The sequence below is a fragment of the Malaya genurostris genome, chromosome 3 (assembly GCF_030247185.1).
Source record: "Malaya genurostris strain Urasoe2022 chromosome 3, Malgen_1.1, whole genome shotgun sequence".
NCBI lineage: Eukaryota > Metazoa > Arthropoda > Insecta > Diptera > Culicidae > Malaya > Malaya genurostris.
This window is the reverse complement of record NC_080572.1, coordinates 263,340,814-263,356,544: the sequence shown is the minus strand read 5'-3', so window position 1 is coordinate 263,356,544 and position 15,731 is coordinate 263,340,814. Positions and strand designations below refer to the sequence as shown.

The following is a 15,731-nucleotide window of genomic DNA, read 5'->3' as shown; positions in this document are numbered from 1 at the left end:
TTCAGTTTACTCGAATAAGAGCTGTGAATCAAGACTTTCCGGGACTTCAATATAGGATATTGTTGAAACGTTCACTCGGGAAATCAGTGAGTTTAGTGGTGCATTCGAGCATCTTGAAACCGGAACATACTGAGTCGCGCGCGAATAATACCAATACTGAAATTTTTACTAACAAATATCCTTTTCCCGTGACACTTGTGGAGTGCGCAGTAGTATATACGGCCTCTAGTAACAACAAGTGTTGGACTAACATCCCTTCCCATTCCTTAGACGATCTACGTTCGGGCCTGGCCGGCGCCGGTACTGATCAATGAATTCTGGGATTACCAGAAGATGTACATTGAAGGATGATTTACCAGACCCAGGTCGGATGATCTAGAAACTCCCTGTACAATTTCAGCTAATCCCGATCAGTAACGGAGTAGCAACCAGGGGTGGTCGCTCAAGCTCAATCGTTATAATAATCTCAGCGAAACATCGTCGTTTTGTAAAGATTAGTAATGAAATGTGAATGATGTATTAGACTATTCTCGAAATATATTCTTCATTTTATCGATTTCCACCAGTTTCCGAGCCCCTTGGGATTTCACAACAACAGCAATAGGAAAGATAGTTGATTTAAACCAAGCAGAATGTATTACCGGCTTATAAAAGTGTACAAAAAGCTCCTGCATAACTACACACTACATTTACTGAATGATAGCTATTGTTCCAGTTTTACTCACTCATCTAGATAGATTGAAAAATTGATTTAAATACATCATTTAAAAGGTCTAACTCAAAACCGTATTAGATGTAAAAAAACCGTTAAAAATTCGCCGGGATAAGAATATTTATCCTTGTCCGAAGCTATCAATGCCAGAATGCGAGATATGCGAATCTAACAAGGATAAGCCTGAATGAAATATAGAAAACAAAGGTTCAAGATCTCAATTTTGAATGCCGTATTTTAGAACAATCATAGTAAATTTGGAAGAACAGTTCCAGAAAATCCATGTCGTTAAAACGATATGAATCTTTAAAGGTCGTGGGTCGTTCTGTGACCCGGCAGATTTTGTTAGTCCGGCAGCTACTTCTAGGCCCGAAACAGCCAGACGAGGTCCGGGCAGGTGGTAACCCTATTGAACGTAGAGAAAAAGACAAATCTATTTGTTGTTTACATGGATTTATATTCGTTACGTATTGTCACTGTTCATACTACAGGGTCCGGCACTCGAAGTGTAACCAATTAAAAAGGCCATAAATTCAGTTTGGAAAATTACTTTTACTTAATTCAAAGTACAAAATGTGAAAAAATAATACAAAATTCAGAATCAATTCACTTTTGCTCGATATGGCCACCTTTTGCCTTGACTTGATGACTTGAGAGAGCGAAGGAGTTGCTTCGTTTGGCCGAAAGCGGTCAATTTCCGAACATTGTATTTTCTGACGAGAAAATTTTTCCAATTGAGCAATTCGTAAACTCTCAAAACGATAGGGTTTACTTGACCGACCGTTCATACGAGAATTTGAGTCATCGATTGGCCACCAGGAGGCAGCACCCGCAACAGATAATGGTTTGGGCCGCTGCAGGCCCGTGCGCAGGAATCATCCATGGGGGGGGGGGTTTCAAGGGGAGAGGGGGGTGTCCAAAAATGTAAAACGAATTCTGACAGGATCGTGCGCGGGGGGGAAGGGGTTTCAAATTATGTCAGTTTATAAATTGATAAAAAATTGATAAAAAAATATGAATTGTCAAGTTATTTGCACTTTATTATAATAAGTATTGTTCATGAAACTTAATTTTAAAAAAATTCTTCATGGGGGGGGTTAAAACCCCCAAAACCCCCCCCTGCGCACGGGCCTGGGCCGCTGTAACCGCAGATGGGCGCTCTCCAATCGTTTTCATCGAGCCTGGCGTCAAGGTAAATGCGACATATTATCGGGAAAGTATTCTGGAGGTTGCTTTGAAGCCGTGGGCAGACAAACATTTCGGTGGCAGACCATGGACGTTTCAGCAGGACTCGGCACCGTCTCACAAAGCTCGAGTGAACCAAGAATGGCTGACAAACAACGTTCCGAACTTCATCACGTCCACACAATGGCTCTCGAATTCACCAGATGCGAATCTAATGAATTATTCTCTTTGGGCCATTTTGGAGAGCAAAGTCCGAACTAAAAGATACACCAGTCTCGAGGCGCTGAAAAAAGTTATTGTCCGCGAGTGGGCCAAAATACCTGCAAGTCACATTCGGCCAAACGAAACAACTCTTTCGCTCTCTCAAGTCATCAAGTCAAGGCAAAAGGTGGTCATATCGAGCAAAAGTGAATTGATTCTGAATTTTGTATTATTTTTACACATCTTGTACTTTGAATTAAGTAAAAGTTATTTTCCAAACTGAATTTATGGCCTTTTTAATTGGTTACATTTCGAGTGCCGGACCCTGTAACGTTTTGTATTGTAGTAAATCGATATTCGATGCGTTAAAGATTTAAAATTCTGTATTATTTTTTGATTAGAAAAATACAGTTCATTTCGATGGGACAGTACAGTCGAAATTAAAGTACAGTACATATGAGAGTAAAAAACAGTACACAGTATTTGGGTCGAAAATACAGTACACAACTGTAAAATACAGTACGGAAACGAGCGTTAAGTTTAACCTATGACTACTATTTCCGGTGCTTGCGGAATCGGAAACCGGTAACCAGGCTAACCGAAACTGGTTTGTTTGGCTGCCTACTTATAATGGCTACTGAAAAGAGTACTTTTGAGGTCAGTTTAGAAATATTTTTATGTTTTTTGTATAGCCGCTTCAAGTAACGGTAAAAATTTTTTAACACATTTCGCTCTATACTTCCGGAACCGGAGGTTGGGCCCGGATAACATTCAGGAATAACGTATAGGACCACAAGACCTTTTATCTGAACCAAAGTTTGTGAAAAATCGGTCATCGCTGAGAAAAGTTAGTGAGATCCATTTTTGAATATATATTGAATTATTTCCGGTATAGGAAACCGGGAACCAGTATAACCGAGATTGGTTTGTTTGGCAGGCTTCTGATAATGATTACAGAGTGGAGTAGTTTTGAGGTCAGTTTAAATTTGTTTTTTTACGTTTTCTGTTTCGCCTCTTTACACGATATGACGGTACAAAATTTTTAAAACACCTTACCCTAAAATTCCACAACCGGAAGTTGGACTGAGCCAAATAGTATATGAAACTTGTCTTTCCGGGCCAATTTCTACTATACGATTTTTCAAGTGATTGACAGTAAAAGACAAACAAGCCGCATCCGTCAAATTATAATTTGCAATCGTAGTCATGGATGATGATGATGATGATTCCCACGTGAAATTTGAATATAAGACGCTTCCGAGTGACCAGTTTTACATGGGAAAAGGCAATGATTTGGCAAGTAATATGTGAGTGTGGAATGCTTGCGGCAGTAGGCCCATGATCCGAAAACATCATAATGCAATATTGTTTTGATCAAAATTGGCATCATTGCATTATGCGAAGGACACGGTACCCTGACACAACGCCAACGAAGTCCTATTTGATCCTAGAAGATGAATTCTCCGAACTGCCTCAGTCCAGATCAATTAAAAATTTTTAGGTTCTGACAAAAGTATATTTGCGAAAACATGTCAATTCCAGCGAATTCCATTACATTTTTTGAAAAAGGTTGTTATAAGGCATCCAAAATCGTTGGTAAATAGTCTCTGCCAAAGCTGATGAGCAGCGTAAGATCATTGGCGTACGATTAAATGGAATGTCATGTCGAACTGTACTAGACTATAACAGAGAACAGAGCAATGTAATAAAAATTTGAACAAAACCAAATCGTGCTTAGACTTATTTAAACACCCCATAATCAACCAATTGGAACAGTTTGAATTTTGAATTTTTTACGTTTTTTGCATCGTTACTCCAAAGGACGGGTCAAAATTTTAAACGGATTCGGACAAAACTCAGGAATTTCATATAGACCACAAGATCTTTTAATTGAACTTAAGTTTGTGAGAATCGGTTGGGACATCCCCTAGAAAATGAAGTGACTTTTATTTTGGAATTTTTCATCAACATTTCCGGTACTTTCGGAACCGGAATCCGTGAGTTTCTGTGTTCGTTAACTAATATTACCCTATAAACTAGAGGAGTTTACAAACCAATTTTGCTGCAGAGCAGCTAGGAATTATGAAGTTTCTGTATAAAACAATAATTTTTTTTTTGGAAATGATCACTGATGGTAATTTTCCCCTAATTTAAGTGATAATTCTTTGAGAAATCCAGAATCAACCGGTATATGAAACCCACCATTCAGGGCCTAGAAAATTTGTTCAAGATTTGAACGAATTCTGTAGCTTTTCAATAAGTTTTGTTATTGGATTTTCCCCTTTATTACTGTCACAAATATGCTGTGTTGCCTTGCAAAAAAAATCTTTTTTTTATAAAACTTTTTAGCATTTTCGGTAGCTGGCTACTTAAAGCAAAAAACACATGATAATAATAATTGAACATTTACTAACTGGCTATTCCTTCCTGTATTACATGTGGGATTGGTGAGAATTTCTTGGTTTCTAGTTGCAACATGCATCAAACAGTTTGGAGTGATCAGCACGTATGGATTAACACAGTTAGTGTTATTCCCAAGCAGGTTGTTTTAAAAGATTATTTCTTCATGATTTTGAACAAAAATCATTGATCACAACATTTCACATTTTTAAATTGCTCGTAAGTTTCTTCCATAAAGAATAAGAAAATATAAATAAAGGAATATTTACAGTTTACCATTTTAGGTAGTTCGGAAAATATTCCAGTAAATCTCAGTCTTATTCTCGATACACCACATCTCGTCAATATCGTAAAATATTCTGAATAACTGGTTGCACAACTTCAATCTTCCATCTGTTGATGATGGTCATTAATGATTACTATCAAACATCGTTGCAGGGCGGTAGTCTCTCAGTCACTGCTGTAGCTGATTGAATCCCGGTATGAGTAATGAAAAGGCGGGAATTCCATTGCAGGAGCTGAGGGGTTCTGATCTGATGCCCGGGTTGATGAGGGGTTGTACATTGGTGGGCTGAAGTATTTGTTTTTAATCGTAAGAGGCAAACAGCGGAGAAGAAATAAGCACACATTGGATAGACAACGTTTTCGTTTTTTTCCAGTCGGCAGAGTTTGCTGTCTGTGTAGTTATAAGTGATACAAAGTACGGCTGCGAAGTTAGTTTGTATTCATGGTGCGAAACATGTAATGTTCCTGATTCCATGCGAACGGCTCAGTGGAAAGCGGAGTTCGAGTAAAAGAAATCAAGTCAAGAATGTGATGCACCATTTATACGAGCGTGAATACCGGCAGTTTCGATGGAAGTGGATCAATTAATCTGTAGGAGTATACTGTTGATTGGTAATTAGACGGTTCAGGTTGGTACAACATACATTAAATTTGATATCTTTAAGATGCACTTCTTTCTCGTTCGGAATGAGGATCATTGGAATAGAAATCGTCAGCTTATATCAAATTGTTTTTCAAAATTACTTCAAGATTAATCATAGAGTTATAATGTTAAAAAATAGTCTTAAATCCCGTTAAAACTTCAGCCCAAAAATACTGTCACCATCATTTCTCGATGGCTAGAGCTATAGAAAAGAATAAACTCAATAATAATATTGAACTATGCAAATGAGCATTAGTTAGGCAACGCCTGAGCGTGAGAAACAGAAGCATCAAGAATTTGGATTTTCGCGCGATTATCCAAAGGAGAAGTTCAGATGAAATTTGTATACAAAAAACGCAACAAAATAAATAACACAGTCTCTCATAATCGGCGGCAGTCATTATGCCAGATTGAAGAGATGGACAAAGAAACATTCGAAAAATTTTAAGCAAAAACCTGTTTATAATCAGCGGTTGAAAACAACAATCGAAGTTCATGCAAATAAAATGTAAAATTTTAACAAATCCGGAGCGTTAAATGGAAATCGCTTAGCAAAGTTCGAGCTTTAGGACAGACGATGTGACACCTAGCAGTTTCAATTTGTATAAAATTGATTTTTTTCGTTTTACTACCGTTTGCATAATTCTTGAAAAGGTTGGTTTGATGTTGCTCCTTATGCAAAAACTATGTTGTTGCATCAGTAAGCATTTTGTTTTACACAAAAACGATAGGACTACAGAGTGTTGCTTATTGGTTATCATTCCATCTCGTGGGAAAAAATGGAATATTTGTCATGTTTTATCCTGACCAGTTCCATTTTTGTTTTATTCGATCCTTTGACATTTGAAATAAATTGCATACTGAGTTAATTTCTGTTTGAACTCTGATACCCTGTTACATCACCCGAGGATGGTGCGGATTAATGGACTATTCATGAATGCCATTTGTGTTACTGATAAAATTGACCGTTTGAACGATATTATTTTCTCACGGCTGTGTTCTCTTTTCGAGGGGATTTATGATTCCTGCTTCGAAACAACATACCCTGTATTAGGCTATTTACGTTTTATCGCTCATGATTGTAGTTAGAAATTGTAAATTATTATTGATGTACAGCGACTAAGTAGTCACAACCAAATTGAGCCATTTTTTTTTCATAAATACGTTTATTTCTTAAGGCAGTTTACATAAGTTTTTCTTCGCCGTAGCATCACTTTTACATAACATTCTTATCCTAATTTAATTCTAACATAGTCACAACGTTTTGAATTTATTAAAACATATTCTCTTATAGCTTAAATATCATCTTAGGTAACTCGTCATTAATTATGAAATCTACTCGGAAATATTATTTGAACCAAACGATTAACTTCTATAAATTATAAAATAAGCTGTTATTTTCAGACATTTTGTTGATAATTTCATAAACTGTTTCGAGTTTGTTTGTATCATTACATAATTTTTATTCTAATTTAGCTATTGGTTGAACTCATGGACGCAGCTGGGATCAGAACTAAGTCTTAAAAGGGGCCTTTATTAAATTGAAACTCCAATTTTCTTTATGAAATGATAAATAAGTTTCATGTATGAAAGGTCACGACAAGCAAGAATGTCTCGAACTGGGATATTGGATAGTTTACCTTGGGTACGCAAAGAATTTATTAGTTGAGATCTGACATCACGATACTCCACGCATGTCCAAACGACATGATCAATATCCCGATAACCTTCTCCGCAAGCACAATGATTAGTCTCGGAGAGCCCAATTCGAAGGAGATGTGCATCTAACGTGTAGTGATTGGACATGAGTCTGGACATCACACGAATGAAATCCCTACTCACATCCAGTCCCCTGAACCATGCCTTTGTCGATATTTTCGGAATAATTGAGTGCATCCACCGACCCAGATCATCTCTATCCCAAGATGCTTGCCAGCTGGCAAGTGTTCTTTGGCGAGACGAACTGTAGAATTCGTTGAAAGCAATCGTTCGCTCATAAATTTCACCCTCAATAGCACCACGTTTGGCTAAATTATCGGCTCTTTCATTGCCTGGAATGGAGCAATGAGCCGGGACCCAGACTATAGTGATTAGATAATTATTATTCAATATGTCGTTCAGACACTGTTTTATTTTACCCAAGAAAAACGGTTCATTTTTGCCAGCAGCGATTGAGCGAATGGCTTCAATTGCACTCAGACTATCTGTGAAGAGGAAATAATGGTTTGGAGATAATGTGACGATTACACTCAAACTATAATGAACTGCTGCTAGCTCTGCTATATAAACAGATGCAGGTTCTTGAAGCCTAAATGAGGCCGAAACATTATCGTTGAACATACCAAACCCTGTCGCTTCTTCAATTCGCGATCCGTCCGTGTAAAACATTTTCTCAGAGTCAATATGCCTGAACTTACTTAAAAATATTTTTGGGATTTCCGTCGAGCGTAGATGATCCGGGATTCCACGCACTTCACGCTGCATGGATGTATCGAAAAATAAAGTTGAGTCAGGGGCACTTAGGATGCTGACACGGATAGGACTATATCTTGAAGGGTTGATTTCCTGTGACATATGGTTAAAATATACTGTCATAAATTTTGTTTGAGATCGAAGCTCGACTAGTCGTTCGAAATTATTAATTACCATGGGATTCAGCACCTCACATCTTATTAGCAGGCGTGATGAAAGCTCCCAAAATCGATCTTTTAATGGAAGAACTCCCGCCAGAACTTCAAGACTCATTGTATGTGTCGAGTGCATGCAGCCTAAGGCAATTCGCAAACAACGGTACTGAATTCGCTCAAGTTTGATAAAATGAGAGTTTGCAGCGGAACGAAAACAAACGCATCCATATTCCATCACTGAAAGTATCGTTGTTTGATACAATTTTATTAGATCTTGCGGATGAGAACCCCACCAAGATCCTGTTATTGTTCGAAGAAAATTTACTCTTTGTTGGCATTTCGTTATCAGATACCTAATGTGTCCTCCCCACGTGCATTTGGAATCGAACCACACCCCGAGGTATTTAAAAGTTAAAACCTGTTGGATCATTCTTCCCATCATATGGAGCTGAAGCTGCGCGGGATCATGCTTTCTTGAGAAGACGACTAACTCTGTTTTCTCCGCAGAGAATTCGATACCAAGATGAACAGCCCAAACGGACAAGTTATCTAATACCGTTTTCGTTTTTGAACCTAGACGCGGGCTACTCTGACTCCGAGTAAAACGAACACGTGGTACGCGCCCTAAACAACAACTCATGAAAAAAAGAAAAAATAAACAAACTCGGCTGGATGCGTGGTGCGACCCGAGAAAATTTTCAGAGCGAAACTACGCGATTGGAGTCCGATCTAGAGCGACCTCAGGTTGCTAAAACAAACATATCAAACGTTGTTTGGGCGACTCTGGGTCAGCTTTCGGGCTGCTCTGATGAATAAACGAAAACGGTATAAGGTATCTTGCAATGGTTTATGCAGATCAATAGCTTTGGGCCCAGTAACTGAAACCACGCCATCATCTGCCAACTGCCTTAGTGTACATGGGGTTACTAGACAGCTGTCAATGTCATTCACGTAAAAATTATAGAGGAGCGGACTGAGGCATGAGCCTTGCGGGAGACCCATGTAGCTAATTCTGAATGTTGCCAAATCGCCATGTGAAAAATACATGCACTTCTCTGACAAAAGGTTGTGCAAATAATTATTTATAACCGCTGGAAGTCCATGTTGGTGGAGCTTGTCTGAAAGAACATCAATGGAAACTGAATCAAATGCTCCTTTAATGTCTAAAAATACAGATGCCATTTGTTGCTTTTGAGCGAAGGCAATTTGGATGTCAGACGAAAGTAATGCAAGGCAATCATTCGTCCCTTTATTTCTACGGAAGCCAAACTGAGTATCTGACAACAAACCGTTCGTCTCGACCCAAGTGTCGAGACGTCGTAAAATAATTTTTTCGAACAATTTTCTGATGCAGGACAACATCGCAATGGGTCTATATGAGTTGTGATTGGAAGCTGGTTTCCCCGGCTTTTGAATGGCGATAACTTTCACTTGTCTCCAGTCAGGCGGAACAATATTTTGCTCAAGAAACTTGTTGAACAATTCCAACAAACGTCTTTTTGCGAGGTCGGGCAGATTCTTCACCAAGTTGAATTTAATTCTGTCCAACCCAGGGGCAAAAATTGAGCCATGATTGATGAGTTGAGGCAATATACGGTTTTACCAACTTCGATTTGTTGCGGATCTTTACTTTCGAAAGTAATAGTTTGAACGCGTGATATTTTGGATAGAACTAGAGATGGCAGGGTATGCAAATTGTTGAACTCGAAATCGATCGAAAGAAAAATTTGACCGCACCCGATCCAAATCCTAAAATATTTTTTTCCAAGCCAGGACCCATCCCGAACACGAGAAAAAAAATGCCCGACCCAAACCCGAAAAAAATTTTATTTCTAAACCCGAACCCGGGTCGCGTTTCATGGTTTAAATACCGAAATGTAAGTTTTTAAACCCGCTCTTGTTAAAAAACAAAAAAACTGTTACTCTTTCCCGACCCTGACCCAACAAAATTTTTCCGAACCCAAACCTGATTCGTACACGAAGCCCGACTATCTGGTCACCCAACTCTGGATAGAAGACAACGAGAAGTGAATATACGCTTTTTAGTTTTTCCATAAGATTTTTTGTTCTTTGCATCGTTACTTTAAACGACGATTTTTAACGTGTATCTCCTTTTATTAGCAGAAACGGAAGTTGGAACCTTTAAAAAATGCATTTACTCTCTCTAGTAATATGAGATCTTCTGTTCGAATCTAATTTATGAAATTCGGTTCAGTCATCTCGGAGAAATCGAGATGAGTTCCATTTTGGAATAGTTGACCGCTATTTCCGGTACTTCCGGATACGGGAACTCAAATAGGAATAATCTTTAGCACAGTTTCGAAGAGTGTTTGCGTTCTTTATCTTGTCTCTTTAAACGAAGGTATGAAATTTTCAATATTGCCACCCACAGGACTATAAGAGCTTTTATTTGAATTTAAGTTCATGAAAATGAGTTACATTATAGAGTTTTTGTTCACTATTGCAGGTAGGCAACTGAATTGAGTTTATTCTGAGGGTTTCGTTGCTCTTTTCAAGATCTCTTAATCACCCTGTAATTCCGGAACCGGAAGTCGAATCCAAATAAATGCCCTACAAGACCCCCAGTCCATTCATTTGAATCTAAGTTTATGGAAATTGGCGTTGTCATCAGAACCTAATCCAACATTTTTGAACAAAAAAACAGTCAAGCTGTTAACTTCAAACAGAATACATCGTAAACCAAACTGACCAACTTTGAAATATGCTGCGCTAAGTACCACTCTTCAAAAAAGAGTTGGGGGTGCTCTTCACTGTGGAACTTTACTGGGACCCGGAATTCTCGTTAAATAGTTTGTAGTAATTCGGAATAGGAAAATCTATAGAGAAAAAAAATGAAAATTGCATTCCCGGTTTCAAGAATGCCTCAGAGGAATTGGTAAAAATATTAAATCTATCGTTTCAATTTTTCCACTACTTCATTAGAAAGTTTTAATCTACGTATAAAACAGTCGAATTGGATCATTTTCTGGTTTTAAATGTTTATATAACGTAAGATGTCAATGTTTCGATGGGGTTTGGCTTGGAAACGTTGGCCATTTACACGAAATAAATAGTTTTAGCAATAAATGATCAAAAAAGTCATGTCTTGAAACAATAAAAAAAACAAAAATGATTGTACCAGTTTCCAGTTTTGTTTTATCATGATTACATGGTTACTCTGATGGAAAACTGATTCGATAAAAGCTTGTCAATTGACATAGTCGAAAAATGACGGAAAAAGCTAGCAGGGCTGTGCTTGACTGATCATTATATCATGTTATTTAGGGAAAACATGTTGTGATGTGAAATCAGAGTTAAAACTCGTTTAAACTCATAGTGTGAACGTAGTATTAGTTTTCTAGAACTGGAGATAGGCTCCAGATAAAAATCAAAAACTTTCTATAGGATTATAGAGGAAGAGCGAGTTAATTGCATGACAGGACAACAACAACAGTACAAAATGCACCTTCATTAGGCGTTTTCTTTAAAACCAGGTTCTTCAAAAAAATTGTTTTGTCAAAGAAACCCATTTATTGGTTAAACAAGATTTCAAAATTTTACTTTTTACATATACCTTATGATAAAAAAAGAACCGGAATTTTCATTTTAAAATTCCCGCGCTTGTCCAATCGGTAAACTTTTATTCCCTTTTTAAAAGTCCATTTTACCTTTTCTCTACCAACTTCTCGATCGCCCATAGCCTCGACACTATTCCTACATCGTTTCTAGGAGTGTTATCCTGCTATTTAAAGAAAAAAAGCGTGTTAATCGGCATGATTTGTAAAAACTTTGCAGGGACTTTTAAAATAATTTCAAGACCTTTCATTTGCATCTTAGTTTGTAGAGATCGGTTAACCAATTTCCAAGAAAATTGAGTGCGCATTTTCTCATAGATTTACACATATTGCCTTGTTAATCCGGAACCGGAAGTCGGATCAGGATAAAATTTAATTGCGATCTCTGGGACTGTAAGACTTTTCATTTGAAGCTGAGATTTGTGAAAATCGGTTCAGCCATCTCTGAGAAAATCGAGTGACATTATTTGTCACATACACACATACATACATACATTCACACACATACACACAAAGATATTTGCTCAGTTCGTCGTGCTGAGTTGAGTGGTATATGACATTCGGCCTCCCAGACCTCGGTTCTATAGTCGTTTCTTTTTTAATTTTTTTTTAATAGTTTTTTTTGCTATATGAGAAAGGCAAAAGGATTTTTTGAAAAATTGTTTGGAGGAGACTGACCTTAAAATAAACAAAAAAGTTCTATTTTTTTTTGTAAAAGAATACTTTCTTCATGTAACTTACACATAATTTATATAAAAGCATTTCTAGGCATTTTGCCTCACATAATTTGAGCAATTTGTCTGCAACGTGAGACGATAACTTTTAAGATTTTTTTGAGTTTCCCAATAAAGAATGTTAACATAGAAGCTTCGTTATAACTCAGGTACATTACTGTGGAACGAACACCAAAAATTACATATAATAATGATATATTTATTTTTTTATCTATCTAGATATTTGATTAACCCATAGCTACCTAAATTTTATAGTAATATCTTGTCATGATGGACTTTTGGTTTCATTAAAATTGCAGCGCAAAAAACTGGTAATTTCTGGAAAACGCATGGGATGCGTTTGGCTTTTACCTCATATTCCCTTAAGCCCTTTTATTATTTATCGAAACAATGGAAGAAATGCACATCATGAATAGAGGTCCAAGTGAGTGCTGCACAAACAGAGTAAAATACATTCATTGCATTATTTTGTTTCGACCCTTTTTTAGCGAGCAAAAAACCGCGACGGTTTCGAATGTCTGTAGATTTTGACGAATGTCTGCGAAAAACTTGATGGTCAAAAGTCTGCAACCAAAACATGTCTGCTGCATGAATCTGCAGATATTCAGACAAATCTGCAGACCTGGCATCCTGGCATGAAATTATGCCACACAATTTGACAGGATATTGGTACGAATTATGGATTACCTTTCAACAGCACTAAACAATAACGTAGCTCAGTTACGCGAGGCCTGATGAAAATCGTTCGATTCAGTCTGTAAAACGCCTTTGCGTAGGCAACCGGAATCCATTCGATCATTCGTTTTGTTTTGTTTCGTTTCGTCCGGTAAGTATCTCCAGAATTAACTCTCACTTCTATCATCATGCGACTCGAATCAAAACCAATATATATATATATATATATATATATATATATATATATATATATATATATATATATATATATATATATATATATATATATATATATATATATATATATGTATATATATATATATATATATATATATATATATATATATATATATATATATATATATATATATATATATATATATATATATATATATATATATATATATATATATATATATATATATATATATTTTTATATATATATATATATATATATATATATATATATATATATATATATATATATATATATATATATATATATATATATATATATATATATATATATATATATATATATATATATATATATATATATATATAATTCACTCTTCGGACAAGTGCGTCTCAACTGTTGATGAAATCCCTCTTGCAGTAGCATCATGGAAGATAAATTATAATAATCTATCGGTACCAGGTTTAGGTATACATATAAACGAAGGATTCGTTGCCTAATCAAAACTAGAGAGTGCAATTAAACCGGTACATCATTGTGATAATTGACAGAATCACGTTCACACCCACGAGTCCCGTGTCGCAAGAGACGGCAATGCACGGGACTGGTCGACCCACCATTAGCCTCGAATGAGAATCACGTCTCGTGTTCTTCAAAAACGCCACCCCATCGTACGGGCAATGGGATCAGGTGTGTGGCGATGATGGCTGTCCTGCTGGTGGTAAGTATGAATGAATGGTTTCATATTTTATGTGGGCATTTTAACATCATAAGTCGTTCATGTTGAGAATTTGTTCTGCCATTCAGCGGTTCGAGCTTCTGTGTGGGTTGTTGCAGGCAATTGAAACGAATCGAGTTAATAATGGCTCGTAAAACGTTTCGTGGTTCTGTTTCATGAAATCGATGACGTACGGTAGGGTGGTAAAGCAGTGATATGAGGCAGTATAGCTGGCAAATGGACCAGTGGACCGATAAATAAAAGTGAGTACCATCCTAACTTATAGTACATTTCTCGCATCATAAGAGACTGCGTTGGATGCTGTCATGCTATGTTATGCTGAGACACCGAGCATAGCAACGTTAATCGATGTGCGTGTGTGGTGTGCGCCCTAGTCGGTCTACTATGGCACAATGCATCAGTCGATTACACGAGAGCTGGTTTATTCATGATCTCGAATGATTTATTTTAGATGTTCAAACTGGAAGCACGTACTTGTGTACTTGCTTGTACTGTAATGGACTCCGAAAATGTTTCAACCAAATTCATATAACAACTACTTACATTGACTAAATTTTCCCGCCGGACGTCGTCGGTGACATCCTTCTTGGCAACTCGCTTCCGCCAATCGTCCTCACCACTTTTTTGCAGTGCAGCGAGCCGTTCCGCTATCGAGACGCTCTTCACCATCGATTCTTGATCGGGACGCATCTCCTCCGTTAGGCAGCGCCGTAAGCCAAGGAATCCCGGCACTTGATGATGTTGTTGCTCCTGCTGTTGTTGTTGTTGTTGCTGTTGTTGTATCAATCCGCTCGATTGATTCAGGAAGCTGGCCGTCGTCCGATGGTCATTGGGACCACCGCCGATACTCACTGGGTCATGTCCACCCGGACGAGTTCCGGCGATGCCAACGGGGCCACCGAATGGTTTCGCCGTGTTGTGGTAAATGATTGCCGACGCCGGAATGAAGGTTGTTAGCTCCGATTGGCTCTTGCTCTTCACCAGTTGCTGTTTGTAGCTGGAAGTAGAGAGAACAAGAGAGAGAGGTTGATAGCAGTTAACGATTTGCGATTCGGTAGGTAGGATGGAGAAAATCGATTCTTTGCTAAAAGCCCCAGCGGGGAAAGTAAACGATTGTAGGATTGTACTATAAGAATGTTACCGAGAAAAGCGAGATGAAATTGAATTTAGTATGTTGATCTTTCGGAAAATTAGGGAAGGGGAAGGTCGAACTGTTTTAATTAACTGAATCTTGTATAACAGCTACATCCGGATATAATTGGAATGTGGTGGTAAAATTGAATTTTGTACAAACCAAATATCCAATCCATTTAGCACCTTTTCGTCGAACACCGAGATTTCATTGTTTCAATAACAGTCCACTTTTTTTTTTGCTAAACCATGTTGTAAAGTTTTCACAAAACATGCAAATTTTAATTATAATCAGTCGTTATTAGATTAGATGTTTCAATTAGCTTGTATCAACTCGACAAATGCAGTAGTAATGTGAATTACTGTTGTCACATTTACGAATGTGGATGAGCATATTTATCGAAAATATTGGTTGTCATATCAGAATGTTAGTCTCTGGGACTACTTAGAGCTCGGACTCTTGATTCTATAACAACGTATTCATTTCAGGTATTACACATGTTCTAGTAATGAAAATTTCAATCGTGCAGTGTTATAAGAATTGTGCAAGAAATTGATACTGATTCAGGGACTTTCACGCAGTCTACCTGGGCCTGATACCAAAATTTTCCGTCTGGCACAGTTGGAA

At 37.4% G+C, this 15,731-nt stretch overlaps 1 protein-coding gene across 15 annotated transcripts in view; it reads right to left on the bottom strand.

Annotated features, from left to right (window-relative positions):
* The window catches only part of LOC131439510 (supervillin), a 645,906-nt gene that overhangs the window by 27,124 nt on the left and 603,051 nt on the right, over positions 1–15,731 (bottom strand). For all 15 annotated transcript variants that reach the window (XM_058610622.1, XM_058610619.1, XM_058610621.1 and 12 more), the window contains one exon: positions 14,516–14,969. In XM_058610622.1, coding sequence (XP_058466605.1) covers positions 14,516–14,969 — 454 coding nt within the window. The remainder of the gene's footprint in view (positions 1–14,515; positions 14,970–15,731) is intronic.